The sequence below is a fragment of the Callorhinus ursinus genome, unplaced genomic scaffold, assembly GCF_003265705.2.
Source record: "Callorhinus ursinus isolate GAN/ISIS: 27379988/994484 unplaced genomic scaffold, GSC_fseal_2.0 scaffold88, whole genome shotgun sequence".
Taxonomy (NCBI): Eukaryota; Metazoa; Chordata; class Mammalia; order Carnivora; family Otariidae; genus Callorhinus; species Callorhinus ursinus.
In genome coordinates, this window is record NW_027397150.1 from 1,776,653 (window position 1) to 1,792,868 (window position 16,216).

Here is a 16,216-nt window from a genome sequence, read left to right on the forward strand (position 1 = left end):
CAGAAGAGACCCCGAATAGCCAGAGGAATATTGAAAAAGAAAAGCAAAGCTGGCAGCATCACAATTCTGGACTTCAAATTCTACTACAAAGCTGTCATCATCAAGACAGTATGGTACTGGCACAAAAACAGACACATAGATCAATGGAACAGAATTGGGACCCCAGAAATGGACCCTCAACTCTATGGTCAACTAATCTTCGACAAAGCAGGAAAGAATGTCCAATGGCAAAAAGACAGTCTCTTCAACAAATGGTGTTGGGAAAATTGGACAGCCACATGCAGAAGAATGCAACTGGACCATTTCCTTACACCACACACAAAAATAGACTCCAAATGGTTGAAGGACCTAAACGTGAGACAGGAATCCATCAAAATCCTAAAGAAGAACACAGGTAGCAACCTCTTTGACCTCAGCCACAGCAACTTCTTCCTAGAAACATTGCCAAAGGCAAGGGAAGCCAGGGCAAAAATGAACTATTGGGATTTCATCAAGATAAAAAGCTTTTCCACAGCCAAAGAAACAGTTCACAAAACCAAAAGACAACCAACAGAATGGGAGAAAATATTTGCAAACGACATATCATATAAAGGGCTAGTATCCAAAATCTATGAAGAACTTCTCAAACTCAACACCCAAAGAACAAATAATCCAATCAAGAAATGGGCAGAAGACATGAACAGACATTTTTGCAAAGAAGACATCCAAATGGCCAACAGACACATTAAAAAGTGCTCAACATCGCTTGGCATCAGGGAAATCCAAATCAAAACCTCAATGAGATATCACCTCACACCAGCCAGAATGACTAAAATTAACAAGTCAGGAAACGACACATGTTGGCGGGGATGCGGAGAAAGGGGAACCCTCCTACACTGTTGGTGGGAAGGCAAGCTGGTGCAACCACTCTGGAAAACAGTATGGAGGTTCCTCAAACAGTTGAAAATAGAGCTACCATACGATCCAGCAATTGCACTACTGGGTATTTACCCCAAAGATACAAATGTAGGGATCCGAAGGGATACGTGCACCCCAATGTTTATAGCAGCAATGTCCACAATAGCCAAACTGTGGAAAGAGCCAAGATGTCCATTGACAGATGAATGGATAAAGAAGATGTAGTATATATACACAATGGAATATTATGCAGCCATCAAAAGGAGTGAGATCTTGCCATTTGCAACGACATGGGTGGAACTGGAGGGTGTTATGCTGAGCAAAATAAGTCAATCAGAGAAAGACATGTATCATATGACCTCACTGATATGAGGAATTCTTAATCTCAGAAAACACACTGAGGGTTGCTGGAGTGGTGGGGGGTGGGAGGGATGGGGTGGCTGGGTGATAGACATTGGGGAGGGTATGTGCTATGGTGAGCACTGTGAATTGTACAAGACTGTTGAATCATAGATCTGTACTTCTGAAACAAATAATGCAATATATGTTAAGAAAAAAAAAGAAGATAGCAAGAGGTGAAGAATGAAGGGGAGTAAGTCGGAGGGGGAGACGAACCATGAGAGACGATGGACTCTGAAAAACAAACTGAGGGTTCTAGAGGGAAGGGGGGTGAGGGGATAGGTTAGCCTGGTGATGGGTATTAAAAAGGGCACATTCTGCGTGGAGCACTGGGTGTTATGCACAAACAATGAATCATGGAACGCTACATCAAAAACTAATGATGTAATGTATGGTGATTAACAAAACAATAAAAAATTTTTAAAAAATAAAAAATAAATGCAGCAACATCTCACAGTTCAGGGGTAGAGTGAGAAGTCAGGAAGAGTTCACACACCCAAGCAGCTAGAACATGGTGAAAATAGAAGCAGCTAAGGTAGAGGCTTCAACTGTTCTGCACACAAAGCACAATAAGTGCTTGCAACCTAGACCGTTTGCGGTTGCCCCGTCTCTACCTTAGCTGCAGCCCTACAGAGCTGCTGCCCCACACTCTGGACTTGCAGCTGAGCTTGACTCAAGTCAAGAGATCTGTTGGAAAGAAAACAATAGGGGAAAATGTACAAATGTTAACATCTTAAGGTGAGTGGATAAAATATCCATTTCCTATTTTACCTCCTCACCATGTCCACCTCTCCCAATCAACAGAGTCACTTTAGAAGTGCCTGCCAGTGTCAAATTGTTTTCCCATTTCCTGTGAATCAGAGAATCTAGAGCACAAAAAGTTAGAAAGTTCACATTCTCCATTCCTGTCTTTGGCAATAAGCACATTGAATTCTTCCCAAACTGTGTGGAACTGCTCACTTAAAGACTTCCAGGAAAAACCTTACTGTCAGAAAGTGCATCCTGGTATTTTACCCAACCCTCCATGCTTCAGTTTAAACTCCCACGTTCTGTCCTCAAAGAAGGTGAAGGTGTGTGGCCTCCTTCTCTGTTGAGGGCTCGTTAAGTAGTTTCCAGATTCTATCTGTTAAAAGTGATGCTGCTATGAACATTCTTGTATATGTCTTTGGTGTCAGTATAAATGTATTTCTGCTCGGTGTGTACCTAGGAGTGAAAATGCTGGGTCATCCGGTATCTTTATGATTCATTTAGATTTTGTCATGCAGTTTTCCAAAGTGGTTGTACCAATTTACACTCCCACTGGAGGTTTACAAGATTTCTATCTGCTTTACATCCTCACCAGCACTTGCCTGTCTTCCTTGATAGTTTTAGTCATTCTCGTGGGGGAGGTAGTGGAGTTCCATTTAGTTTAAATTTGCATTTCCACAGGGATTTATGAAGTCAAGCTTCTTTTTCTATGTTCATTTGGCACTTGGATATCTGCTTTTGTAAATTACCTATTGAATTATTTTGCCCATTTTTCCAATAGGTTGTCTGTCTTTTTCGTACTGACTTCTAGAAAGTCTTATATTCTGCATATGGGTCCTTTCTCAGCCATGTGTATGGAAACTATCTTGTCACCCTGTGGCTTACCTGTTTACTCTCTTACTGGTGCATTTTAAGGAACAGTTTTCAAAATAATAACCTGACAGTCTTAAAACCTCAGATTCAGAACTTCCAGCCCATTCTACTCTGACCTCATCAATCCCTGAGTGCCTCCTGAGCTGATGGTCCTATGGACCATTTTCAGGATTCCACTTTTCCACCTCATTGCAGTGTACAGACACATTTCTCCTTGGATAGGAGGCAAATTTGGAGAATTGGAGGTCACTCAGGGTAGGGGATGGATGATCTTAGTGTTTGCAGAACTGTGCTGCCTTTCAAGCTAAATGATGCTGAAATCACACAAATTCTGGCAGCCTCTGTATCTTTCCATAGCCTTGTCCCATCTTGGTTCATTAGCATGAGATTTTCGAAGCCACGGAGAATGTTCAAAAGTGCTTACTAGTAAATTACTTGACTCCTTCGGGCATCATGGTGAAGAAAGTTCACCTATATAATACCCCTTCCACCAAAGAGGAAATACTAATTTGAACTTCTAAAGTTTCTTCCCCACTTCCTCTATTTAGTGTATGAGGCAGCAACACCACCCACATCATAGGGGTCACTCACTCGCACCTGGGCCTGTGGCTTAGATGCTCTTCCCTCCACCCAGACTTTGCATCTGCCTTTATCTGGACCTATGTCCCTCCTCTGTGCCAGGCCAGGCCCCATGTTGCTCTGCAGGATTGTGCTGTTCTTCGGTAAGTCACCAAGCGTGAGCTTTCCCTCTTGGGCACCAAAGACTGTAAGTCATTTATGGGACTTCTCATTTTACCTCTCTGGATTCAAGTGGGTTTTATGGCTGGAGCTTGAAATGAGTGTGTGCACATGGGTGTGCTTGACAGAGATGTGGTGTGGTGGGGGGCCTCCCTGATGTTTCCTATCCCATTTTCCTTGGTCCTTGGAAGGGCAGGCTTTCAATATCAGAGCTAAATTAGGGAGGCAGAAAATCACATTGTGAGGCCCAATGACATGTTTACCCTGTCAAATAAGATGAAATTACTCATCAGGCTGTCTCAAAAGGAAAATGAAGTTATAGAAGGAAAGAAGGCTTTGGGTAGGGGGTGGACTGGAGGGATCAGGGAAATGGAAAAAGGCAGTTCTGTGCATTTTGTTCAACAATAGGAAATGGGCTTTTACAAAAAGATACCTTGTCATGAAGCCTCAGTGTTTTCTTAGAAGCAGTCAACCATGACCAGGCTTCTCATCTGGTCAAGGGGCTTTGCTCTGAGTGTCCAAAGCCCTTTACAAACTGGCCATCCCCCTTCTGCCTATGTCCTTTCTCTGTCGGGGATGAGGAGGGTCTGTTTTGGGTCTGACTGGTCCTTGGGGAAGGTCTGAAGGATCAAATCCATTCTCCCTGATCTATATCTCTCTCCTTGACCCACCTCCCCAGGGACCAGTCACCCATGCCAGCGATGGAAAGCCTGCTCCTCCAATAGTAGAGAATTATGGGAGTGGGGAGAGGGTCACTAGGCCCCCCAGACTCAACTCAGTCTCAGCCACTATTACCTTCTACACTTAGAAGAAACAAGTCTGGGCAGAGCCACACTTGATGCTTGGGGACCCCAGAAAACCAGCCTAAGATGCTGGAACCCAGGGCTATATGTGGAGAAACAGAGTTACCCTAAGTGCAGAGTTGCTATTTCCTCTTAGATGTGGGCAGAGACAAAGAAACAAGCACTGAAGTCCTGCTTTGTAGTGCGTAATGTATCTCATCTAACCTTTAGAATCATAGGGCAAGTATTTTTCTATCCCTATTAAACAATTGAGGATACTGAGGTTCAAAAAGTTTATGAAACTTGCATAGAATTACCCTGCTAGCAAGAGTAAAACAGAGATGCAAACCCAAGTCCATTGGTGCTTTCTCCATCCCACCGTGATACCTCCAGCAGGGCTGTGGTTGAGGTTCTAATCAAGTAAGACCGGAAAATAAAATTCATTTCAAGTTCCTGGTGGGGTATGTTCACACAACAAATGGTGCCTATTACTATTATTGACTATCAGAGATTCAAGAGGCCAGGGGCCCTGACGCTGAGCGTGCTGGTACACGGCTATACACTAAAGGTGTATTTGAAGTTTAGGAGATGAACCTTAATTTTCTTCTGAGCTGAGCATTAGCTAAGTTCAGTGCCAAGACTGGAACCCACCCTGTGTAGACACACACACATCTATGACAAGTATCTCAGAGCTCCCACAACACCACCACTCCCTAGCACCATGGAAGGTACAGCTTGGCAAAGCAGCATGCTCCAACGTGCTAGAGCTCAGTTATGAGCTAGTCCTTCGTGCTTTGCTGAAACCTGCCTCCCTGGTCTCTCTCATTCCCATGAAATAGTCCCACTTCTGCCTGAAGTCTCTCCCCCTCTTTTAAGCTCCACCCATTGAATATTAGAAGACCACTGTGTCCCTACTCTGCTGTGTCTTTCTCAGATAAGTATCCCCCGACCCCTCCAGTGGGGAATGGTTTCTCCACCCTGTTCATCATCCTGGTCTGCTTGGTCTCAATGCACCTGGTCAGTCAGCCAGGAGCTGGGCCTTCCCCTCCTCCCCACCATGGCCTGACTAGCACCAAGATCGACCGGGCTGCCGTCTCCATTGTCCGGGACTCTGTTTTGTGGCTTATGCAATGGCTGTGTCACCACTTCATCTTCAGCCTGTAGCAAACTGGGGTCCACAGTCCCCTTTGTAGGAAGGGCTGTAATGCAGCCCCCGCCCCACTGCGCTGCCCGCGGCCAGCTAGCTTCATCACAGACACTGGCTCTGCTGGCACAGCTCCCAGGTGTCACAGCTGGACAGCAGGTCATCGGGGCCTGGGGACACGAGCTCATCTGAAGTGTCCCTCTGCTCTCTGGATGCCTTCTCTCTTGTAGGCTTCTGTGCTCTCAGCCCTGTTTACTCACCACTTTGAAGCTGCAGAGGTGTTTTTCCGGTAAACAGGGGAAAGAAGAGGGGCATCACTACATTGCAAGGTTTTAGTCACCCTGAGGTCAGGCCTTCTTTCTGCTTGCAGTGAATGCAGTCACCACGTTTCCAGGGAGTGGGTCACTATACGCAACCGCTCGGTAAGGAAGAAATGACTGTCACACTTCTTATTGTATAGGCAGAATCAGGAATTGAAGGCTATTGGGATCCAAACAGTGTATCCAAGTTCACACAGAAAGAGATGGATTCATGAGTCAAGGTCAGGTCATGTGATTCCAAATCCTACATGCTTCCCACTACACCAAGCTCAGAGGAAAAGATGTATTTAAGATGGGGCCGGGGGGAGATGGAGGGATGGCAAGAAAGACTCATCATTCTGCACACACTGAAAGCCTGTAGTTGAGCTAGCCCAAGCTGAGCAGAGAAGTGAAGCTGAAAGCCTCTGTCTGGGTCCCAGGCCATGTGGACAACAAGGGTGACAGCATGTGAATCAACAAGCCAAACGGCCGCATCTCAAGCCCCTGGTGAGAGGGTCTTCCCCCACCCCTCCCAAGGCCACTCCCACATTTCTCCGTCTCTGCACAGCCCCTAGGACGGGTCAGTGTGAAGGACACAGTAGGGCCTGAGGACAGCTGGCCCAACTGTGTTCGGCCCTATGACACTCATTGCTTCACCCCTTGTCCCAAAGTCTAGAACACTCTCCACCATTTCATGTCCGGCTGTGCCCCTCCATCCCTTGGGCTACTCACACTTTTAACCTCATCTATCATCATATCGTGGCCTGGCCTCTCTTCCCAGGCCACTTTGCTCCTCTAACGTTCATTCATTTAAAAGCATTAGGGGCAGGCACCTGGGTGGCTCAGTTGGTTAAGCGTCTGCCTTCAGCTCAGGTCGTGATCCCGGGGTCCTGGGATCGAGCCCTGCATCGGGCTCCCTGCTCAGCAGGGAGTCTGCTTCTCCCTCTGACCCTCCCCCGTCTCGTGCTCTCTCTCTCTCTTTCTCATTCTCTCTCTCTCTCAAATAAATAAATAAAATATTTTTAAAAATTAAAAAATTTAAAAAAAGCATTCAGGACACCTGGCTGGCTTAGTCAGGGGAGCATGTGACTCTCGACCTCACAGTCATGAGTTCAGGTCCCACACTGGGCATGAAGTCTACTTAAAATTTTTATTTTTAATTAAATAAAAATAAAAATTCTGCTCTGAGCCAACGTGGCTCAGTCAGTAGAGCATGCGGACTCTTGATCTCAGGGTCATGAGTTCGAACCCCATTTAAGTGTAGAGCTTACTTAAATTAAAAAAAAAAAGCAATAAAGCAAAAAGCATGATTAGGTCAATTACATAAAAATATTTTGGGGCACCTGGCTGGCTCGGTCAGTAGAACATGTGACTCTTGATCTCGGGGTTGTGAGTTCAAGCCCCACGTTAGTGTATAGAGATTACTTAAAAATAAAATCTTAAAAAAAAATAATAAAAAGATAGATAGATAATAGATGATAGATAGATGATAGATGATAGATAGATAGATAGATAGATAGATAGATAGATAGATAGATAGAAGCATCAGGGGCACATATAAAGGTATGCAAACAGTGTGATGCACTGGCCTGTTTGTCATTCCCTCACTGATCGAGATGGCAGGCCAGGTCCCTCAGCCTTTAGTGATTCCTCACCTCCTTCATCGGTCACTTCCATGCTGGACCCTCCAGAGCTCTGTAGACAGATTGGGCCGCCGGACTGCATGGTCTGCCTTTGCTCTCTGAGTTCTGCAGGTGCAGATAGGAGCTCGGACCTACCCGTGCAAGGGTCCACTCTTCTGGATCCTGCTTCATGTGCCCTGCCTGCCCCACATGGCTGGGCACAAAGGAAAGCCTGCAAGTGTTTATTCAACAGAGGCTTGTTGAACACAGACTATTCCTGGCACAGATCCTAGGCATAGGTGACGTGACTGTGAACAAAACAAGCAGAGTCCCTGCTCTCGCAGAGCTTACATTCTACACAGAGGGAGACAGGCGATAACAAGTAGGCAATTTAAAGAATAACTTCAAATAGAGACAAGTGTTCTGATGACAATACAGTGGGGTGTTGTTAATAGTGATTGAGGAGAATTCTTTCAACTGGGGGTCCCAGAAAGACCTAAGGGTGTGACATTTGAACTGAGATAGGACAGAGTATTCTAGGCAGTGGGTCCAACATAAAAGCTGAGTGGCTGGAGATGCTGAGGGCCTGGGGGGGCTGGGGAACTGAGGGGCTGAGTGGCTGGGGGCTGAGGGGCTGGGGGCTGGGCATTTGGGTAGCTGGATGGTTGAGTGGCTGAGTAGCTTGGTGGCTTGGTGGTTGGGTGGCTAGGTGGCTGACTGGCTGGGGGGCTGGGCGGCTGGCAATTGGGGGGCTGAAGGGCTGAGTAGCTAGGGGGCTGGGGGCTGAGTGGCTGAGTAGCTTGGTGGCTGGGGAGCTGGGTGGTTAGGTAGCTGGCTGAGTAGCTCAGTGGCTGGGAGGCTGTGTGGTTGGTGGCTGGATGGTTGACTGGCTGAGTAGCTTGGTGAATGGGGGCTGGATGGCTAGGTGGCTGGTTGAGTAGCTCGGTGGCTGGGTGGCTGGGTGGTTGGGTAGCTGGGTGGTTATGTGGCTGGGTAGTTGGGTGGCTGAGTGGCTGGGGGGCTGGATGAGTAGGTGCCCAGGGGGTTGGGTGGTTGGTTTATTGAATGGGTATGAGCACCCATTCCTGAGATGACAGGCCTCCTTGTGAAGGAGGCTTTCTGCTCCTTACCCTAATTCTATCACTCTGTTCTCTTACAGTTCCCTGTGTTGGGCAAAGTGGTGAGTCTCTTTTATGTCTTTTCCAATTCCAAATATGTCTCTGGGCCAAAGATTGATTGATGGGCCATTGGGTCCCCTGGAAACATCTTCAGAGCCGCAGACTAGGCCCATTCCTCAGGAGTCCTGGCTGATGCCCAGGCAGAAATGAGACCTGGGACCCCACTGGGCTCAGGCTGAGGATAATTCTAGGTGATTCAAGTCCCAGCAAATGGCTCTGGGTCTCATCTTATTCCCTTATAGCTGGCACTGGCCTTTGTCTCCTCCTCTCAGAGTGTCTCTGAAGCTCCTATATCCCCCACTGACCAAGGCCCTGGACTCCCTCCCGTTCCCTGTATGTTCAGAGAAGGCAGCTTTGTCCCTCCACTACCTCTGCCTTCCGGTCCATCCTGACCTGCATGGGGCTTTCTGTCCAGTAGGAAAAATGCTGGCCTATGAACATCTTGACCGCCAAGGACATGTTCTATGGTGCCAGCGTGGGATGAGGGGGTGCTGGACAGAATTCAAACCCACGTGGGCTCCATGCTGCTAGAAAGAGCAGCAGCAAAAGCAAGGCTCAACATTCAGTTCTGTGTGAGCCTGCAGGGGTGGGGGCGGGTCCTAAGGATCCAGAGAGACCCAGGCAAAGGCAGGCTATGCTGGGGCTCCCCACCCATTCCTCCTCATTGCTCTCAGCTATCAGGCCTGGCTCCTGAGGCTGCCTGGGACCACTGGTGTCTGGCTTGTCAAAAAAGTACGGTCTGGGGACAGGCCCAGCCTGGGACTGCCCTGCAGATGGTGCTGGGCCCCCAGGAGCTCATCTCTTGTCCACGTCAGGCTGTAGACTGCATTTTAGGAATGAGGACAGACAGAATGCATTTTAAGAATGAGGACAGACAGGACAGATCCCTCCCCAGGACAGTGGTGGAAATGAAAGTCCCTGCAGGGGGGTGGGAATGGGGGCCGGGCTGGGAGAAGGTTGACAAGGAAAGCAGAAGGAGCAAGCCCGGGGGTGGGGGGACACTCCCCACACCCACCCCCGGCTTCTGGCTGGTAGGCCGTGTGCAGTTGTCCTCAGAGGTGGAAGCAGCACAGAGTTGCCCTGGGGGAACCGGGGTAAGTAGCCCGTCTGAGGGGTGAGAATTGGGTCAAGAGGAAGGAGGTAGAACAATGATGGAAGGAATTCAGCTCGACCCAAGCTTGGAGATGTTGGAAGGGCAGCTGGAAAGGAGCCAAGGAGGAGGTACAAGAGAAGAAGACCAGAGAGAAGGTGTGAGGAGAGCAGGGCAGGGGAGTGGAGTGGACTAGAGAGAAGAGGCAGGGGAGAGGAAGGAGGGGAAAGGAAAGCAGAGGACCAGCCCTGGTCTGGCACGAAGGCCTGGGGGACGGGGCGGCCACGCAGGTGCTGCCCAGGAGCCTCCATCCCCAGGGGAGGCCCGAGGCTGGAGGACGGAGGGAGAAAATGGGCTGATGGGACGTGCGGCTCCAGGATGACCCCGGTCTTGTGTCTCACAGGCTGGTTGTACCTCCGAACCTTGCCAGACCCCGTGTGTGAGGGCGACATCCTGATTCTGCAGTGCCAAGGATGGAAGAACACAGCCCTGTCCCAGGTCCAGTTCTACAAAGACAGGAAATTACTCCGCAACCCGAAGGCCAAATGGATTCTGCACATGGGGACAGCAACCCTGGAAAGCAGTGGCCAGTACAGCTGCACTGGGAAGGTGACCTTCACCCTGCACCTGGGCACACAAAGGTCAAAGATGACCATGGTTCAAGTCCAAGGTGAGTCACCAGCTTCGGGGGCGTCGGGGGGTTGTGGGGGCTAGGGTGCTGCTCAGGGATCTGGTCTCTAGAGGTCAGCAGCCCTCCCTCTGGCTGCCCCTGATGCCGGGCTGACCACAGAGCCCTGAGATGTCCACCATGCTGTCCAAATGCCCTGCCCCCGCGGGGTACATCTGGACCCCGGGGAAGGAGGGGTATGCCCTGGGCCACGGAAGCACCCTGAACCAGCCCAGCCACTCAGTCCCAGAGACCCTGGGCCAGACCCTTCCCTTCTGGGGACCAGATGCCCTACAAGGCCCTCTGGCTCTGGCTCAGGATACCCCGAGGGGCTGGGGTGTAGTCATGGGATGAGAGGTGGGTCCTGGGAGACAATGGCAGTGTCTGTCATGGGGCACGGGGCTGTGGCCTGGGATGTGCCCTAGCTTAGACCCCCGCCTCTGGGGACTCAGGGTTCGGGAGTTCCCCCTGAGCCTGGGCCTGTTCCTCCCCAGAGCTGTTCCCGCCTCCAGTGCTGAGTGCTGTCCCTTCTCCTGAACTCCGTGAGGGGAGCCCGCTAACCCTGAGATGCCAGACGGAGCTGCATCCCCAGAGGTCAGCCTCGAGGCTCCTCTTCTCCTTCCACAAAGATGGCCGCACCTTGCAGAACTGGGGCCCCCACTCAGAGCTCTGCCTCCCAGAAGCCCGGGAGGGAGCCTCTGGGCTTTACTGGTGCCAGGCCACCCCTGAGGGTAGCAGGGTCCAGAAACAGAGCCCCCATCTGGAGGTGAGGGTGCAAGGTAAGTGGGGAAGAAGGGAAGACACTCCCCAGGGATATGGGCTTCAGGTAATGGGACCCCTGGGCCTGTGGGGAGGGGTCCCCAGGGGAGGAGGGGCCAGGGGCCTGGGTGGTGTAGGTGAGCCTCCCGCCCCGTGTGCTGCCCCAGCTCCTGTGTCCCAGCCTCTGCTCACCCTGAGACCCAGGTCCACTGGCCTTGCTGTGGGGAACGTGGTGGAGCTCCTCTGTGAGACCCAGAATGGCTCCCCTCCAATCCTGTACTCATTCTACCTGGACGAGAAGATCCTGGGGAACCACTCTGTTCCCCATGGAGGAGCCGCCTCCTTCCCCTTCACTGTGATGTCAGAGCAGGATGCTGGTAGCTACTCCTGCCAGGCGGAGAACAATGTCTCCAAAGAGACAAGTGAGCCCAGGACACTGTCCCTGGATGGTATGTCTTGTCCCCCACCCAGGCTCTGAGCCTCAGCAAGCTGGCAGGGGTCAGGTCTCACCCCTCTGTGTACCCCCCACCCACACCCTGCACTGCATGAGTGAGATGGACCCTGCTTGGGGTATCTGCCCACTGAAACTGGAGGGAAAGCATGAGATCCATGGGGGGCAGGGGTATTGTACATGGTCATCAGTGGTGTTGCCCGTCCGTGCTGGTATCCTCTGGACCATCCCTCATTCCATCTACAAGGCTCCTTTAGGCCACACGGTTCCCCCTGATGCCAGCCATTCTGCCTCCTCTGTGCCCGTCTGGGGTACATTTCTGAATTTCATCCTCAATGCTCATGGTCACCCCTACTTCATCCCTTAGGTCTTTGGGGCTTGCCTACCCTCACCAGCAGCCCCTGGTTCGTTCCTTGTCTATCTGTGAGCCTGCTTGGTGTGCTGGTCATCGCCACTGCACTTGTGGCTTACTTCAGACCCTGGAGAAAAACTGGTCAGTGAACTTTTTGACTTTCTTAGTGGCCGAGTCCTTAAGCCAGGCACTGCCCAGCCTTTGGAGAGCCAGCATCTGAGGGGACCAGCTGCTCCTCTTTGGGGTCTGGGTGGGAGGAGGGACTTCTCTTTACATGTCACACAAAGGAGCCCATGGAGGGACACTTCCAGCTTCCAAAACACACACACACACACACACACACACACACACACACACGCACAGTCTCACATGCCCATAGTTGCCCAGAGATGCGCACAAACACATGACCGCACACTTGGGCTTAAACAGAAGCACAAACAGAGGAATTCTTACCAGCCAAACTCAATGCACATCAGAGTCCTTCGTGTTTGAAAGACAATCTGGCTGATGAATATGCCAAGAAAACCCCAAGCCACCCACACTCTGTCACACCAGAACTCTGCTAAGCAGAGGAGAAAGAAGGAATGGGAACCCCAGTGAGCATCTGCATGCTTATGAGCACACACCCATCTTGTCCAGTGCTGCGCCTGAGGGAGTGCTCAGTGGAGGTTCACTCATCAGAAAGGAAACATGGCGGAGACGACCCAGCAATGGCCTGCTCCCAACACTGTCTCCTAATTCTGTGACCTTGGGCCCGTTCACTCTAGAAGTCATCAAGTATCTCCCACTTGGGGTTATTGTGAGGGTTTCAGCTAAGGAGATGACATCTACCTGATACCTAAGTGTTGGGCTGGCATCTGCCGGGGTCTTGGTACAGTCTCCCTCTAGTCTATGGATTAGACAGGATTCCAGACCCTGCTCCTCTCCTGTCCGGTCATGACGATGAAGGAGGAACGGGGGCTCCCGCTGCAATCACCTTGGTGGCTCCCCACTTACTCCTGTTCTAACCCTTCTTCACCTCGGGCCACATTTAAGGGAAGGGCTTCCCATGCCAAAGCTTTTTGGTACCAGCTTATTCCGAGTCCTTCGAACCCACCTACAGAGACTCAAATCAACCCCACCTCCTCCCCCTGCCCCCGGGGGGAGAGGAACAAGAATAAGACATCATTATAAATATCATTCCTATTTTCCACTTGCCAAGGGAAAAAGTCATTGTTCTCGCAGACCACCGAAGCTAGGTTTTCTAATTCAAGTTGGCAGCTCCCTCTGTTAGAGACTTTGTGGTGAGTTTTTAGGGAGCTGGGCTGGACTACTCTGTGAGAAAGCCCACCCAGTCATGCAGTCAGCGTGTTCCTCCCTGAGCGCCTGCCTGGCCCCCTGAAAGGGCCTCTCCCCAGCCCTGGACCCACTCCCCTGCCTTACCAGCACCCCAGTTAGGGCTTGGGCCAGCCTCCAACTTCCTCTCCCTTTTTAGCAGTCTTTGTCCAACAAACCTTCCCTCTAGGCTCGAGTCGAGGTTCTGCGGAGGCTACCTTGCTTTAAATAACCTGTACGGTAGGAGAAAGATGGAGGCTGGTCCAGAGCTAGATGGGGAGGCAGCTGGAGTAGCAGACCAGCAACTGAAAATGTGTGACTTCTAGCATCCCTGCATCTACAATAAAGCCTCCTTCTAGTGGCCCAGCCATTTACCTGGCCCCAGTAACATAGGCCCCTCACTTCTGGGTCAGAGCATTAAAGACAAAGCAACACAGCACAGCTGTCTCCCTCTCAGCCCCAGACAAGATGGCAGGGGAGCAGTAACCAGTGAAGGATCCTCAAGAGGAAGAAGCCTCTCACAGGGAACGAAAGAACACCTCTCTTCATGTGGAGGCCCTGCTGCTGAGCAGCCCACACGCCCCCCACCCAACCCCCACTGCCAACCTGGGAACAGCTGGGCTCCATTGTATTAAGGAACCTGTCTCTCAGGAAAATAGGGCTCCTGGTGGCAGTCTTGGTTCTCTTATCTCAGAAACTCAGAGGTGCAAGACCTTGAGAATGTCACACAGGCCTAATTCCAAAACTTCACAAGAAAAACAGTAGATCAACAGCTTCGTTACTCACACCCAGCTCTGGAAGACTCTTAACCATCTCCAGATAGCATGTCCACTCCCTCAACAAACAAAAAACGTGCTACCACCAAAGATATTTGACAGCTGTATCTCTGAAGGCAATTTGCAAAACATTTTGGCCAACGATGATGTCACTAGCACCATATTAGTCACGCAAGGGGCCCACTTCCAAAGTAGCACTTGCCTAGGTGTGCCCACTGTGGTTTATTTAACAGTGTTCACACCCTGCATAAAACAGAGGTCCATCAAATTCCTGGAGCTCTTCAGTGAACGGAGACTCAAAAACACAGCCCTAACAAATGAGCACCAGGGGATATTTAATAACTGGGAGTTTCTTGGAGTCTCTGTAAATGCATTCTTGGTTTTACAGGAAGCACCATTTCCACCAATCCTGCCAGTGATTCTGGTGCCTTCTTGCTATCAATGATAATAAACATTTCTTGGGCACCAGGCATGAACCAAGTGTTCTAAAATCCATGTGACCCAATCCCTATCCTAGGAGATAAGTTTTAAAGTTCTGGGAGCACCTGCTTTCACAGAGGCAGCATGCTAGTGGAGAAAAAGCACATAAACCTGGATTAAGAGTCTGTCCCTACCACTTACCTTATGTGACCTTGGAGAAGTCCCCTCTCCCAGCCTCAGACACCTCATCTACATATGATACTATGGCATCATAGTATCAACCTTTGCAAGATGGTCACAAAGAATACCAGGCACCAAAGAGTTAGGAAGAGAGGTTTTTTTTTGCCATCCAGCTATGTGCTGGTCACTGGGTTAGGCACTGTGCTGTGAAGTAGACATTGTATTTGAATTCCCTGGCCCAGTGTCTGGCACATAGTGTGTGGCCAAAGTTACTAGCTTTTCCTTTTTCTGAAATGCAGCCTGACTGGTGAGTCTGGGCCCTCTCCATGCAGGAGTGTGACCCTTCCTTTCTGGCCCTGCTTCTCCTAGTTTATGATTCCCATGGGGCCATTCTACCCTCTAGGATATTTTTCAAAGGAAACATCCTGTAAAAATTAACCATGTCCAGACTTGTAAATTAGCCCTCATAAACAAACAAGCCTCAGACCTCCAGCAGCCTCCACTGACTTTCTTTCTCTCAGACTCTCTACCCCCACTGCCCAGCCTGCTCTCTGAAGAATGCCTTTGTATCTCCTAGGGCCCATTCCAACCCAGAATCTGCCCCCAGCCCCAGGTGGAGAGCAGCACCCACTGTATGGCAATGGTAAGGACTTGAAGCAGGACCATGCATGGCCTGTAGCTGAAGACCGAGAAAGGAGTCTGAGGGGGAATGAAGAGAAGGAAGCCCTGTGAGCCCCAAGTCTCGGGAACCAGTCATCGGGGAAGGAAGTAGATGGCTTCTGGGGAGAGTGTGAGGGACCAGTATTCTGAAGCTGGTGGAGGGGCAGGGAAGTAGGAGGGAAGGCCGGCCTCCAGAGGGAGGGTAAGAAGGGTTTAGACCAACGGTTGGCAAACTCTGGCCCATGGGCCAAATCTAGTCCACCAAGTACTTTTGTAAAGAACAATATATATGTATTGCGTATGGCTGTTTTTGCGCTACAGAGCTGAGACTGTATGGCTAGCAAAGCCTAAAATATTGACTCTTTTTTATAGAAGAAGTTTGCCAACGCCTAGTTTAAACAAAGTCAGGGCTGGTAAAGCTGCTAGAATCTGCTATGGGGGCAGGCAGCTTCCACCAAGATGGATATTCCACAGTAATGACTGCCTCCCACTCCCAGTTACCACCATGACAGGGCCCCTGACTGGCTTCCCTCCAGAGGTGTCTTCAGGACACTGATGTCTTGAGGTGGGAGAGCAGGTGGGTCCTATTCAAGCCTCATTTCTTTTTTCAGTCACTTGGCCGAATGAGAATGAGGAAGATGATATTTACTCTTCAATGATTATAGTCCCAAAGAAGAGTGAAGGTGAGTGATCTCAAACCAAACTTGACATGTTTGCTAATGTAAAACGGAAGTTTTGGGCCTGGCTTGAGGTAGTTGACTACCATTAACATTACTGTTTACCATAACAACAACTATCATTATCATCTCTACGACCATCACCACCTCCACCACCACCACCAACACCACCAACACCACCAACACCACCA

The 16,216-nt window shown here is 50.1% G+C and overlaps 1 protein-coding gene across 5 annotated transcripts in view; it reads left to right on the forward strand.

The window, feature by feature from the left end:
* Window positions 1–3,491: 3,491 nt before the first annotated feature.
* FCRL6 (Fc receptor like 6) overlaps window positions 3,492–16,216 on the forward strand; it is a 16,361-nt gene continuing 3,636 nt past the window's right edge. For 3 of the 5 annotated variants that reach the window (XM_073888236.1, XM_025860685.1, XM_025860688.1), the window contains exons 1-8: window positions 3,492–3,638; window positions 8,661–8,681; window positions 10,173–10,439; window positions 10,931–11,215; window positions 11,363–11,644; window positions 12,014–12,139; window positions 15,266–15,331; window positions 15,960–16,031. In XM_073888236.1, coding sequence (XP_073744337.1) covers window positions 3,578–3,638; window positions 8,661–8,681; window positions 10,173–10,439; window positions 10,931–11,215; window positions 11,363–11,644; window positions 12,014–12,139; window positions 15,266–15,331; window positions 15,960–16,031 — 1,180 coding nt within the window. In that variant the 5' untranslated portion in view covers window positions 3,492–3,577. The remainder of the gene's footprint in view (window positions 3,639–8,660; window positions 8,682–10,172; window positions 10,440–10,930; window positions 11,216–11,362; window positions 11,645–12,013; window positions 12,140–15,265; window positions 15,332–15,959; window positions 16,032–16,216) is intronic. The other 2 variants (XM_025860687.1, XM_073888237.1) reach the window with 2 other exon arrangements.